We start from the raw sequence: 17,384 nt of genomic DNA, 5'->3' as shown, positions 1-17,384 counted from the left end.
CAGTACCTACCACAAACAACCTAAATGATCACTTGGGTTTGGCCAGTACTTGCCACAAACAATCTAAATTACTACATGGTCAGCACCTGCCATAGACAACCTATAATGATCACATGGATTAGGATAGTACCTGCCAGACAACCTGAATGATGACATGGTTTTGGCCATTACCTGCCACGGACAACGTGAATGATCACATAGGTTTGGACAGAACCTGACATAGATAACCTGAATTATTTCATATATTTGGCCAACACCTGCCACAGACAACCTAAATGATCACCTAGGTTTGGTCAGTACCTGCCACAGACAACTGAAAACGGTCGCATGGGCTTGGCTAGTACCTGCCATAGAAACCTAACATGATCCCATATGTCTGGCCAGTACCTGCCAGAGACAACCTAAATGATCACATGGGTTTGGTCAGTACCTGCTACAGACAACCTGAATGTTCACATGAGTTTGGCCAGTACCCACTATAGACAACCTATAATGATCCCATGGGTCTGGTCAATACCTGCCACAGACATCCTAAATGATCACATGGGTTTGGCCAGTACCTGCCATGGACAACCTGAATGATCGCATGCGTCTGGCCGGTACCTGCCATAGATAACTTATAATGATCTCTCGGGTCTGGCCAGTGCCTGCCACAGATAATCTAAATGATAATATGGGTTTGGCCAGTACCTGCCACAAACGACCTGAATTATCACATGGGTTTGGCCAGTACCTGCCACAGGTAGCCTAAATGATGATATGGGTCTGGCCAGTAACTGCCACAGACAACATGAATAATCACATGGGCTTGGCAAATATCTGTCACAGACAACATGAATTATCACATGGGTTTGGTCAGTACCTGCCACAAACAACGTGAATGATCACATGGATATGGCCAGTACCTGCCACAGAGAACGTGAATGATTACATAGATTTGGCCAGTACCTGCCACAGACAACCTGAATGATGACACGAGTTTAGCCAGTACCTGCCACAGACAACCTGAATGGTCACATGGGTTTGACCAGTACCTGCCACAGACAACATGAATGATCACATAGGCTTGGCCAGTACCTGCCACAGACAGTCTGTATGATCACATGGGTTTGGTCAGTACCTGCCACAGGCAACATGAATGATTACATGGTTTTCTTTAGTACCTGCCAAAGATGCCACAGACAACCTGAATGATCACATGGGTTTTTACAGTACCTGCCACAGACAATCTAATGATCACATAGGTTTGCACAGAACCTGCCACAGGTAACCTAAATTATCACATACATTTGGCCAGTATCTACCACAAACAATCTAAATGATCACTTAGGTTTGGCCAGTACCTGCCACAGACAATCTGAATTATTACATGGTCAGTACCAGCCATAAACAGCCTATAATGATCACATGGGTTTTCCAGTACCTGCCACAGACAACCTTAATGATCACATAGGTTTGCACAGAACCTGCCACAGATAACCTGAATTATCACATACATTTGGCCAGTACCTGCCACAGACAACCTGAATGGTCACATGGGTTTGGCCGTACCTACAACAGACAACATGAATGATCACATGGGCTTGGCCAGTACCTGCCGCAGACAATCTGTGTGATCACATGGGTTTGGTCAGCACCTGCCACAGGCAACATGAATGATCACAAGGCTTTCGCCAGGACCTGCCACAGACAACGTGAATGATCACGTGGGTTTGGCCAGTATCTGCCACAGACAACATGAATGATCACATGATTTTGGCCAGTTCCTGCCACAGACAATCTGTATGATCACATGGGTTTGGCCAGTACCTGCCACAGACAATCTGTATGGTCACATGGGTTTGGCCAGTACCTGCCACATGCAACATGAATGATCACATGGTTTTTGCCAGTACCTGCAACAGACCTATAATTATTGCATTGGTTTGGCCAGCACCTGCCACAGATAACCTGAATGATCAAATGGGTTTGGACAATATCTGCCACAAACAGCCTATAATGATCGCATGTGTTTGACCAGTACCTGCCACAGACAACTTATGATAATGAAATGGGTTTGCCTAGTAACTACCACAGACAACCTATAATGATCACATGGATTTGGATAGTACCTGCCACAGGCAACCTATAAAGATCACGTGGGCTTGGCTAGTACCTGCGAGATAACCTATAATGATAACATGGGTTGGGACAGTACCTGCCACAGACAACCTATAATGATGATATGGGTCTGGCCAGTACCTGCCACAGACAACCTCTAATGATCACATGGGTTTGGCCAGTACCTGCCACAGCATCGCTAAATTGACCAGCGTCTGACCTCTTCTTCCCTGTTGCTGAGTGGTTTACACCAACATTGAATTAACCAGGCTCAGACCTCAACTACAGTGTTACAGGGTTGTTTACACCATCACTAGATAAACCAGCGTCTCACCTCATCAACAGTGTTGCTGAATGGTTTACACTTGTACTAAATATACCAGCGTCTGACCTCATCTACAGTGTCAGAGGGTGGTTTACACCATCACTACATAACCCAGGGTCTGACTTTATCTACCAGTTACTGGATGGTTTACACCATCACTAAACAAACCAGATTTTGACCTTATCTACCGTGTTACAGAGTGGTTTACACCAACAGTAGATATGTAAGACTCACGCACACTACCATTACTTTTTCATTAGCTATTTGTTATTATCATTTTACTGTGAGTTACATAGATGCATGTGGCTCACTGTTCCCAAGGGCTACTGTTCATCAGGATGTTTGAACACGTAAGAACTGATGTGTTGTTTGAACACGTTGTTGAATGGGTGTTGACGGACTCCCATATAACCCCTGTCAGTGTGACCTGAGGGAACACACTGGCCAGCATCGTCACACTGTTCACTAGAGTGTGTCATAGTGTGTCACACTGGCCAGCATCGTCACACTGTTCACTAGAGTGTGTCGTAGTGTGTCATAAGACTATAGCCCACACCACTACAGATGGACATACACGTTTTTTGTAATAAATCTACAAAGGCCGCTTGATCTTCATTGAGTACCACCCACGAAGAAGACCTGATTTCCTTCCTATCTACTCAACCTTACAGGTATACCAGAATGTCTCATCTACTTTTCTACAGGATAGTTTACAACAGCAATGGATAAAACGGGGTCTGTCTCCTCTACCCAGTTACCGGATGGTTTAAACCAACACTATGTAAACCAGGGTTTGACCTCATCTAACATGTTACTAAGTGGTTTACACTGGCCCCGTAGAGACCAGGGTCTGACCGCATCCACAAGAGCTCTAGATCAGCTAGTGCCTGGCCTCATCTACCTGAGTAGTCTACCTGAGAACTAGATAAACTATGGTCTGACCTCATCTATCAAGTTACTGGGTGGTTCAAACCAACAGTAGATAAACCAGGGTGTGACCTTATCTACCACGCTCCTAAGTGGTATGCAACAATACTAGATACACTAGGGCCTGATCCCGTCTACCGTGTTGACGCAAGGTTTACACTAGTACTAGAAGTGAAGTGTACCTCATCTACCATGTTTATGAGTGGTTCGAACCAACAGTACATAAACCATGTTCTCACCACATCTACCATGTTGCCGGTTGGTTTACACAATTACTACACAAATCAAGGTGTGGCCAGTTCTACTGTGTCCCTGAGTGACTTACACCAACACTTTTATGAACATCATCACTACAAAAACCTCATCTACGGTGTTACTGGGGTTTACATCACTACATAAACCAGGGTCTGACCTCATCTAAGGTGTGACTGGGTGGTTTACATCATCACTACGTAAACCAGGGTCTGACCTCATCTAAGGTGTTACTGGGTGGTTTGCATCATCGCTACGTAAACCAGGGTCTGACCTCATCTAAGGTGTTACTGGGTGGTTTGCATCATCACTACGTAAACCAGGGTCTGACCTCATCTAAGGTGTTACTGGGTGGTTTACATCACCACTACATAAAACAGGGTCTAACCTCATCTACGGTGTTACTGGGTAGTTTACATCACCACTACGTAAACCAGGGTCTGACCTCATCTACGGTGTCACTGGGTGGTTTACATCATCACTACATAAACCAGGGTCTGACCTCATCTATGTTGAAGGAACGGTGAAGTTCAATGGTGAAGTTGAGGGAGCGAGCCACAGCTGCCATCATGAGGTAGTCTCGTCCAGAGTAGCAGACCTTACCATCAGCGTTAAGACCAACACTCTTCCAGAAGGGAGGCAAGATCAATGCTGTCACTGGAACCACTGCCCCATGGAAGCTGCCAGGGTTAGGTTATAGTGACCACTACATCATCATGATACATGGAAGCTACTAGGGTTATGTTATAGTGACTACTACATCATCATGATACATGGAAGCTGCCAGGGCTATGTTATAGTGACTACTACATCATCATGATACATGGAAACTGTCAGGGTTATGTTATAGTGACCACTACATCATCATAATACATGGAAGCTGACAGGGTTATGTTATAGTGACCACTACATCATCATGATACATGGAAGCTGCCAGTGTTATGTTATAGTGACTACTACATCATCATGATCCATGGAGACTCCCAGGGTTATGTTATAGTGACTACTACATCATCATGATACATGGAAAATGCTAAGGTTATGTTATAGTGACTACTACATCATCATGATACATGGAAACTGCCAGGGTTATGTTATAGTGACTACTACATCATCATGATACATGGAGACTGCCAGGGTTATGTTATAGTGACTACTACATCATCATGATACATGGAAGCTGCCAGGGTTATGTTATAGTGACTACTACATCATCATGATACATGGAGACTGCCAGGGTTATGTTATAGTGACTACTACATCATCATGATACATGGAGACTGCCAGGGTTATGTTATAGTGACCACTACATCATCATGATACATGGAGACTGCCAGGGTTATGTTATAGTGACTACTACATCATCATGATACATGGAGACTGCCAGGGTTATGTTATAGTGACTACTACATCATCATGATACATGGAAGCTGCCAGGGTTATGTTATAGTGACTACTACATCATCATGATACATGGAAGCTGCCAGGGTTATGTTATAGTGACCACTACATCATCATGATACATGGAAGCTGCCAGGGTTATGTTATAGTGACCTACTACATCATCATGATACATGGAGACTGCCAGGGTTATGTTATAGTGACACTACATCATCATGATACATGGAGACTGCCAGGGTTATGTTATAGTGACACTACATCATCATGATACATGGAGACTGCCAGGGTTATGTTATAGTGACAACTACATCATCAAGATACATGGAAGCTGACAGGGTTATGTTATAGTGACTACTACATCATCATGATACTGGAAGCTACCAGTGTTATGTTATAGTGACTACTACATCATCATGATACATGGGATCTGCCAGGGTTATGTTATAGTGACCACTACATCATCATGATACAAGGAAGCTGCCAGGGTTATGTTATAGTGACTACTACATCATCATGATACATGGAAGCTGCCAGGGGTATGTTATAGTGACCACTACATCATCATGATACATGGAAGCTGCCAGGGTTATGTTATAGTGACTACTACATCATCATGATACATGGAAGCTGCCAGGGTTATGTTTTAGTGACTACTGCATCATCATGAAACATAGAGACTGCCAGTGTTATGTTATAGTGACTTCTACATCATCATGATACATGCAAGCTGCCAGGGTTATGTTATAATGACTACTACATCATCATGATACATGGAAGCTACCAGGGTTATGTTACAGTGACTACTACATCATCATACATGGAGACTGCCAGGGTTATGTTGTAGTGACTACTACATCATCATGATACATGGAAGCTACCAGGGTTGTTATAATGACTACTAAATAATAATGATACATGGAGACTGCCAGGGTTATGTTACAGTGATTACTACATCATCATCATACATGGAAGCTGCCAGGGTTATATCATAGTGACCACTACATCATCATGATACATGGAGATTGCCAGTGTTATGTTATAGTGACTATTTCATCATCATGATACATGGAAACTGCCAGTGTTATGTTATAGTGACTACTAAATCATCATGATACATGGAGACTGCCAGTGTTATGTTATAGTGACGACTACATCATCATGATAAATGGAGACTGCCAGGGTTATGTTATAGTGACTACTACATCATCAGGATACATGGAAGCTGCCAGGGTCATGTTATAGTGACCACTACATCATCATGATACATGGAGACTGCCAGGGTTATAGTGACTAATTTATCATCATAATACATGGAAACTGCCAGGGTTATGTTATAGTGACCACTACATCATCATGATACATGGAGACTGCCAGGGTTATGTTATAGTGACTACTACATCATCATGATACATGGAGACTGCCAGGGTTATGTTATAGTGACACTACATCATCATGATACATGGAGACTGCCAGGGTTATGTTATAGTGACTACTACATCATCATGATACATGGAAGCTGCCAGGGTTATGTTATAGTGACTACTACATCATCATGATACATGGAGACTGCCAGGGTTATGTTATAGTGACTACTACATCATCATGATACATGGAAGCTGCCAGGGTTATGTTATAGTGACTACTACATCATCATGATACATGGAGACTGCCAGGGTTATGTTATAGTGACTACTACATCATCATGATACATGGAAACTGCCAGGGTTATGTTATAGTGACTACTATATCATCATGATACATGGAAGCTGCCAGGGTTATGTTATAGTGACCACTACATCATCATGATACATGGAGACTGCCAGGGTTATGTTATAGTGACCACTACATCATCATGATACATGGAAGCTGCCAGGGTTATGTTATAGTGACCACTACATCATCATGATACATGGAGACTGCCAGGGTTATGTTATAGTGACCACTACATCATCATGATACATGGAGACTGCCAGGGTTATGTTATAGTGACTACTACATCATCATGATACATGGAGACTGCCAGGGCTATGTTACAGTGACCACTACATCATCATGCTGGACCAGAACATACTTGATCATCACAGTACATGCTGACCGCTGGACACGAACATTCTTGATCATCACAGTACGTACTGACCGCTGGACCACAACATACTTGGTTATTACATTGCATATTGACCGCTGGACCACAACATATTATCCCAGTACATACTTATCGCTGAACTGCATTATTCTTGATTAGAACAGTACATACTGGCCATTGGACCCAACATACTTGATCATCACATATATACTGACCGCTGGACACCAACATACTTGATCATCACAGTTGATACTGACCGCTGGACAATAACATACTTGATCATCACAGTACATACTGACCGCTGGACACAACATACTTGATCATCACAGTACATACTGACCGCTGGACCACAACATACTTGATCATCACAGTACATACTGACCGCTGGACACCAACATACTTGATCATCACAGTACATACTGACCGCTGGACACCAACATACTTGATCATCACAGTACATACTGACCGCTGGACCACAACATACTTGATCATCACAGTACATACTGACCGCTGGACTACAACATACTTGATCATCACAGTAACGTACTGACCGCTGGACCACAACATACTTGATCATCACAGTACATACTGACCGCTGGACACCAACATACTTGATCATCACAGTACATACTGACCGCTGGACACAACATACTTGATCATCACAGTACATACTGACCGCTGGACCACAACATACTTGATCATCACAGTACATACTGACCGCTGGACACAACATACTTGATCATCACAGTACATACTGACCGCTGGACACCAACATACTTGATCATCACAGTACATACTGACCGCTGGACACCAACATACTTGATCATCACAGTACATACTGACCGCTGGAACACAACATACTTGATCATCACAGTACATACTGACCGCTGGACACCAACATACTTGATCATCACAGTACATACTGACCGCTGGACCACAACATACTTGATCATCACAGTACATACTGACCGCTGGACACCAACATACTTGATCATCACAGTACATACTGACCGCTGGACCACAACATACTTGATCATCACAGTACATACTGACCGCTGGACCACAACATACTTGATCATCACAGTACATACTGACCGCTGGACACCAACATACTTGATCATCACAGTACATACTGACCGCTGGACACCAACATACTTGATCATCACAGTACATACTGACCGCTGGACACCAACATACTTGATCATCACAGTACATACTGACCGCTGGACACCAACATACTTGATCATCACAGTACATACTGACCGCTGGACACCAACATACTTGATCATCACAGTACATACTGACCGCTGGACACCAACATACTTGATCATCACAGTACATACTGACCGCTGGACCACAACATACTTGATCATCACAGTACATACTGACCGCTGGACCACAACATACTTGATCATCACAGTACATACTGACCGCTGGACACCAACATACTTGATCATCACAGTACATACTGACCGCTGGACCACAACATACTTGATCATCACAGTACATACTGACCGCTGGACACCAACATACTTGATCATCACAGTACATACTGACCGCTGGACCACAACATACTTGATCATCACAGTACATACTGACCGCTGGACACCAACATACTTGATCATCACAGTACATACTGACCGCTGGACCACAACATACTTGATCATCACAGTACATACTGACCGCTGGACACCAACATACTTGATCATCACAGTACATACTGACCGCTGGACCACAACATACTTGATCATCACAGTACATACTGACCGCTGGACACCAACATACTTGATCATCACAGTACATACTGACCGCTGGACACCAACATACTTGATCATCACAGTACATACTGACCGCTTGGACACCAACATACTTGATCATCACAGTACATACTGACCGCTGGACACCAACATACTTGATCATCACAGTACATACTGACCGCTTAAGCACAACGTACTTGATCATCACAGTATATACTGACCGCTGGACACCAACATACTTGATCATCACAGTACATACTGACCGCTGGACACCAACAGACTTGATCATCACAGTACATACTGACCGCTGGACACCAACATACTTGATCATCACAGTACATACTGACCGCTTAAACACAACGTACTTGATCATCACAGTACATACTGACCGCTGGACACCAACATACTTGATCATCACAGTACATACTGACCGCTGGACACCAACATACTTGATCATCACAGTACATACTGACCGCTGGACACCAACAGATTTGATTATCACAGTACATACTGACCGCTTAAACACAACGTACTTGATCATCACAGTACATACTGACCGCTGGACACCAACATACTTGATCATCACAGTACATACTGACCGCTGGACACCAACAGTACTTGATCATCACAGTACATACTGACCGCTGGACACCAACATACTTGATTATCACAGTACATACTGACCGCTGGACATCAACATACTTGATCATCACAGTACATACTGACCGCTGGACACCAACAGTACTTGATCATCACAGTACATACTGACCGCTGGACACCAACATACTTGATCATCACAGTACATACTGACCGCTGGACACCAACATACTTGATCATCACAGTACATACTGACCGCTTAACACAACGTACTTGATCATCACAGTATATACTGACCGCTGGACACCAATATACTTGATCATCACAGTATATACTGACCGCTGGACACCAACAGATTTGATTATCACAGTACATACTAACCGCTTAAACACAACATACTTGATCATCACAGTATATACTGACCGCTGGACACCAACAGATTTGATTATCACAGTACATACTAACCGCTTAAACACAACGTACTTGATCATCACAGTATATACTGACCGCTGGACACCAAGAGATTTGATCATCACAGTACATACTGACCGCTTGAACACAGCATACTTGATCTTCATAGTACATACTGACCGCTGGACACCGACATACTTGATCATTACAGTACTTACTGACCGCTGGACAACATTCTTGATCATCATAGTACATACTGACCGCTGGACACCAACATACTTGATCATCACAGTACATATTGACCGCTGGAACACAACATACCTGATCATCACAGTACATACTGACCGCTGGACACCAACATACTTGATCATTACAGTACATACTGACCGCTTGAACACAACATACTTGATCATCACAGTATATAGTGACCGATGGACAATATCATATTTGATCATCACAGTACGTACTGACCGCTGGAACACAAAATACTTGATCATCACAGTACATACTGACCGCTGGACACCAACATACTTGATCATCACAGTACGTACTGACCGCTGGAACACAACATACTTGATCATCACAGTACATACTGACCGCTGGACACCAACATACTTGATCATCACAGTATATACTGACCGCTGGACACCAACATACTTGATCATCACAGTGCGTACTGACCGCTGGAACACAACGTACTTGATCATCACAGTACATACTGACCACTGGACACCAACATACTTGATCATCGCAGTACATACTGACCGCTTGAACACAACGTACTTGATCATCACAGTACATACTGACCGCTAAATACGAACACACTTGATCATCATAGTACATACTGACCACTGGGCACCAACATGCTTGATCATCACAGTTCATACTGACCGCTGGGCCACAATATACTTGATCATCACAGTTCATACTGGCCTCTGGACCACAATATACTTGATCATCACAGTACATGCTGACCGCTTGACCACAATATACTTGATCATCACAGTACATACGGACTGCTGGGCCACAACATACTTGGTCATCATAGTACATACTGACCGCTGGGCCACAATATACTTGATCATCATAGTACATACTGACCGCTGGACCACAACATACTTGATCATCATAGTACATACTGACCGCTGGGCCAAAATATACTTGATCATCACAGTACATGCTGACCGCTGGACCACAACATACTTGATCATCACAGTACATACGGACTGCTGGGTCACAACATACTTGATCAACGTTGTACATACTGACTGCTGGGCCACAATCTACTTGATCATCACAGTACATACTGGCCACTGAACCACAACATACTTCATCATTGCAGTACATACTGATCGCTAGACCACAACATACTTGATCGTCCCAGTACATACTGATCGCTGGAACATAACATGCATGATAATCACAGTGCGTATTTACAGTTGGACCACAAGATATTGATCATCACAGTACATACTGGACCACAACATGCATGATCATCTTGGCACATGCTAGCCAGTGGACCAAAACGTAGACTGATTGTATATACCGACTTACTTGAGGAATTTTTCAGGATAGAGAGGTGTTGGTGGGAGCAGGGTGAGGTGGCCAACCTGATGCCAGTAGTCGGCCACCTTGACCACTTTTGGCCCATTTTTAGTGTAGGGCAGGAATACATACACCCCACACCTGATATACAAGTAATTCATATTCTTTCATCTGAATATCTAGATGAAATATCTTTTAATGATATGAGAACAGATAATTATGATTATCATCTTGATAGGTGATAACTTGCATATCTTGATGACCATTCATGCTAAGTCAACCAATATTCGGCAGATGTGAGAATATAAAGATAACAACAAGAGACGAAGATTACCTAGAATGAGAGTCAGTCTGGTTGAGGTTGATGAACATAGTGTTCATCATGGAGAAGCTCCAGTGATGCTGTAAGAGGCTGAACACCTCCGGCAGGGCAACATGACCCACCAGCAGCAGCCTCGTCCTCCACACCAGCAGGCGAACCTCCCGGGACACATGGGCAACCCTCTTCAGGAATGTTGGCTCATCACTTGTTACAACCACAGTCAGGCACCAGGACGACTGCCTCACCTGACCACACACACCAACAATCACTATCACATGGTCAGGCACAAGGACGACTGCCTCACCTGACCACACACACCAACCATCACTATCACATGGTCAGGCACAAGGACGACTGCCTCACCTGACCACACACACCAACCATCACTATCACATGGTCAGGCACAGGACGACTGCCTCACCTGACCACACACACCAACCATCACTATCACATGGTCAGGCACAGACGACTGCCTCACCTGACCACACACACCAACCATCACTATCACATGGTCAGGCACAGGACGACTGCCTCACCTGACCACACACACCAACCATCACTATCACATGGTCAGGCACAAGGACGACTGCCTCACCTGACCACACACACAACCATCACTATCACATGGTCAGGCACCAGGACGACTGCCTCACCTGACCACACACACCAACCATCACTATCACATGGTCAGGCACCAGGACGACTGCCTCACCTGACCACACACACCAACCATCACTATCACATGGTCAGGCACCAGGACGACTGCCTCACCTGACCACACACACCAACCATCACTATCACATGGTCAGGCACAAGGACGACTGCCTCACCTGACCACACACACCAACCATCACTATCACATGGTCAGGCACCAAGACGACTGCCTCACCTGACCAACACACACCAACCATCACTATCACATGGTCAGGAACCAGGAACGACTGCCTCACCTGACCACACACACCAACCATCACTATCACATGGTCAGGAACCAGGACGACTGCCTCACCTGACCACACACACCAACCAGTCACTATCACATGGTCAGGCACAAGGACGACTGCCTCACCTGACCACACACACCAACCATCACTATCACATGGTCAGGCACCAGGACGACTGCCTCACCTGACCACACACACCACCAACACAACCATCACTATCACATGGTCAGGACCCAGGACGACTGCCTCACCTGACCACACACACCACCAACACAACCATCACTATCACATGGCCAGGAACCAGGACGACTGCCTCACCTGACCACACACACCACCAACACAACGATCACTATCACATGGTCAGGAACCAGGACGACTGCCTCACCTGACCACACACACCAACACAACCATCACTATCACATGGTCAGGAACCAGAACGACTGCCTCACCTGACCACACACACCACCAACACAACCATCACTATCACATGGTCAGGCACCAGGACGACTGCCTCACCTGACCACACACACCACCAACACAACCATCACTATCACATGGTCAGGACCCAGACGACTGCCTCACCTGACCACACACACCACCAACACAACCATCACTATCACATGGTCAGGAACCTAGGACGACTGCCTCACCTGACCACACACACCACCAACACAACCATCACTATCACATGGTCAGGAACCAGGACGACTGCCTCACCTGACCACACACACCACCAACACAACCATCACTATCACATGGTCAGGAACCAAGGACGACTGCCTCACCTGACCACACACACCACCAACACAACCATCACTATCACATGGTCAGGACCAGGACGACTGCCTCACCTGACCACACACCCACCAACACAACCATCACTATCACATGGTCAGGAACCAGGACGACTGCCTCACCTGACCACACACACCAACACATCCATCACTATCACATGGTCAGGAACCAGGACGACTGCCTCACCTGACCACACACACCACCAACACAACCATCACTATCACATGGTCAGGAACCCAGGACGACTGCCTCACCTGACCACACACACCACCAACACAACCATCACTATCACATGGTCAGGCACCAGGACGACTGCCTCACCTGACCACACAACCACCAACACAAACATCACTATCACATGGTCAGGAACCAGACGACTGCCTCACCTGACCACACACACCACCAACACAACCATCACTATCACATGGTCAGGCACCAGGACGACTGCCTCACCTGACCACACACACCACCAACACAACCATCACTATCACATGGTCAGGAACCAGGACGACTGCCTCACCTGACCACACACACCACCAACACAACCATCACTATCACATGGTCAGGAACCAGACGACTGCCTCACCTGACCACACACACCACCAACACAACCATCACTATCACATGGTCAGGCACCAGGACGACTGCCTCACCTGACCACACACACCACCAACACAACCATCACTATCACATGGTCAGGCACCAGGACGACTGCCTCACCTGACCACACACACCACCAACACAACCATCACTATCACATGGTCAGGAACCAGGACGACTGCCTCACCTGACCACACACACCACCAACACAACCATCACTATCACATGGTCAGGAACCAGGACGACTGCCTCACCTGACCACACACACCACCAACACAACCATCACTATCACATGGTCAGGACCCAGGACGACTGCCTCACCTGACCACACACACCACCAACACAACCATCACTATCACATGGTCAGGACCCAGAACGACTGCCTCACCTGACCACACACACCACCAACACAAACCATCACTATCACATGGTCAGGGACCCAGACGACTGCCTCACCTGACCACTACACACCACCAACACAACCATCCACTATCACATAGGTCAGGAACCAGGACGACTGCCTCACCTGACCACACACACCACCAACACATACCATCACTATCACATGGTCAGCCACCAGGACGACTGCCTCACCTGACTATACACACCAACACAACAATCACTATCACATGGTCAGCACCAGGACGACCTGCCTTCACCTCCCACACCACACACACCACCATCACTATCACATGTCAGAACCAAGACGACTGCCTCACCTGACCACACACACCACAACACAACCATCACTATCACATGGTCAGGCACCAGGGACGACTGCTTACCTGACCACACACACCACCAACACAACCATCACTATCACATGGGCTCAGGAACCAGGACGACTGCCTCACTGACCACACACGCCACCAACACAACCATCACTATCACATGGTCAGGACCCAGGACGACTGCCTCAGCTGACAACACACACCACCAACAAACATCACTATCACATGGTCAGGAACCAGGACGACTGCCTCACCTGACCACACAACACACCAACCAACACAACCATCACTATCACATGGTCAGGAACCAGGACGACTGCCTCACCTGACCACACACACCACCAACACAACCATGACTATCACATGGTCAGGACCCAGAACGACTGACTCACCTGACCACACACACCACCAGCATAACCATCACTATCACATGGTCAGGACCCAGAACGACTGCCTCACCTGACCACACACACCACCAACACAACCATCACTATCACATGGTCAGGAACCAAGACGACTGCCTCACCTGACCACACACACCACCAACACAACCATCACAATCACATGGCCAGGAACCAGGACGACTGCCTCACCTGATCATACACGCCACCAGCACAATCATCACAATCACATGGTCAGGACCCAGAACAACTGCCTCAGCTGACCACAAACTCCACCAACACAACCATCACTATCACATGGTCAGGACCCAGAACGACTGCCTCACCTGACCACACACACCACCAACACAGACCAACTATCACATGGTCAGGACCAGGACGACTGCCTCACCTGACCACACACACAACAACACAACCATCACTATCACATGGTCAGGACCCAGGACGACTGCCTCACCCTGACCACACCACACCCACCAACACAACCATCACTATCACAAGGTCAGGAACCAGGACGACTGCCTCACCTGACCACACACACCACCAACACACCATCACTATCACATGGTCAGGACCCAGACCGACTGCCTCACCTGACCACACACCACCAACACTAACCACACTATCACATGGTCAGGAACCAGAACGACTGCTCACCTGACCACACACGCCACCAACACAACCATCACTATCACATGGCAGGACCAGACGACTGCCTCACCTGACCACACACACACCACACAACCATCACATCACATGGTCAGGACCAGACGACTGCCTCACTGACCACAAACCACCAACACAACCATCACTATCACATGGTCAGGACCCAGAACGACTGCCTCAGCTGACAACACACACCACCAACACAACCATCACTATCACATGGTCAGGACCCAGACGACTGCCTCACCTGACCACACACACCACCAACACATCCATCACTATCACATGGTCAGGAACCAGGACGACTGGCTCACCTGACCACACACACCACCAACACAACCATCACTATCACATGTCAGGACCAGGACGACTGCCTCACCTGACCACACACCACCAACACAACATCACTATCATACAGTCAGCACCAGGACGACTGATTCACCTGAATACGTACACCAACAAAATCATCACTATCACATGGTCAGGCACCAGGACGACTGGCTCACATGACTACATATACAAACATAACCATCACTATCACATGGTCAAGCACCAGGACGACTACCTCACCTGACCATACACGCCACCAACACGACCAACGCTATCACATGGTCAGGACCCAGGACGACTGCCTCACCTGACCACACACACCACCAACACAACCATCACTATCACGTGGTCAAGACCCAGAACGACTGCCTCACCTGACCACACACACCACCAACACAACCATCACTATCACATGGTCAGGAACCAAGACGACTGCCTCACCTGACCACACACACCGCCAACACAACCATCACTATCACACAGGCAGGCACCAGGACGACTGCCTCACCTGACCACACACACACCACCAACACAACCATCACTATCACATGGTCAGGCACCAGGACGACTGCCTCACCTAACTACATACACTAGCACAACCATCATTATCACATGGTCGGGCACCAGGACGACTGCCTCACCTGACAACACACACTAACACAACCATCACTATCACATGGTCAGGCATCAGGACGACTGTCTCACCTGATCACATACACCAACACAACCATCACAATGATATGGTCAGGAACAAGGACGACTCCCTGACTTAACTACATCCAGGAACACAACTATCATCACTATCACATGGTCAGGCACCAGGACGACTGCCTCACCTGACAACACACACTAACACAACCATCACTATCACATGTCAGGCATCCAACACTGTCTCACCTGTTACATACACCAACACAACCATCACTGATATGGTCAGGCACCAAGGACGACTCCTGATTACATATACGAACCAACACACATCACTATCACATGGTCAGGCACCAGGACGACTGCCTCACCTACATCACAACCAACACAATAATATATCCATGTCAGGCACAAGGGATTGCCTCACCTGACCATCACACACCACAACCATTCACTATCACATGGTCAGGCACCAGACGACTACCTGCCCTGACACAACACCAACACAACCACACGTATCACTACTCACTTGGTCACACCTGTCTGGCC

At 46.5% G+C, this 17,384-nt stretch overlaps 1 protein-coding gene across 1 annotated transcript in view; it reads right to left on the bottom strand.

The window, feature by feature from the left end:
• Nucleotides 1-17,384, bottom strand: part of LOC139747604 (ionotropic receptor 93a-like) — a 111,668-nt gene that overhangs the window by 83,730 nt on the left and 10,554 nt on the right. Inside the window, exons 3-7 of the mRNA XM_071660078.1 lie at nucleotides 11,733-11,965; nucleotides 11,464-11,539; nucleotides 10,783-10,914; nucleotides 9,908-10,116; nucleotides 4,107-4,284 (exon numbers count right to left, since the gene is read on the bottom strand). Coding sequence (XP_071516179.1) covers nucleotides 4,107-4,284; nucleotides 9,908-10,116; nucleotides 10,783-10,914; nucleotides 11,464-11,539; nucleotides 11,733-11,965 — 828 coding nt within the window. The remainder of the gene's footprint in view (nucleotides 1-4,106; nucleotides 4,285-9,907; nucleotides 10,117-10,782; nucleotides 10,915-11,463; nucleotides 11,540-11,732; nucleotides 11,966-17,384) is intronic.

This window comes from Panulirus ornatus, chromosome 69 (genome assembly GCF_036320965.1).
Source record: "Panulirus ornatus isolate Po-2019 chromosome 69, ASM3632096v1, whole genome shotgun sequence".
NCBI lineage: Eukaryota > Metazoa > Arthropoda > Malacostraca > Decapoda > Palinuridae > Panulirus > Panulirus ornatus.
Note: the sequence above shows the minus strand (reverse complement) of the source record. Positions and strands in the feature narration are given on the sequence as shown.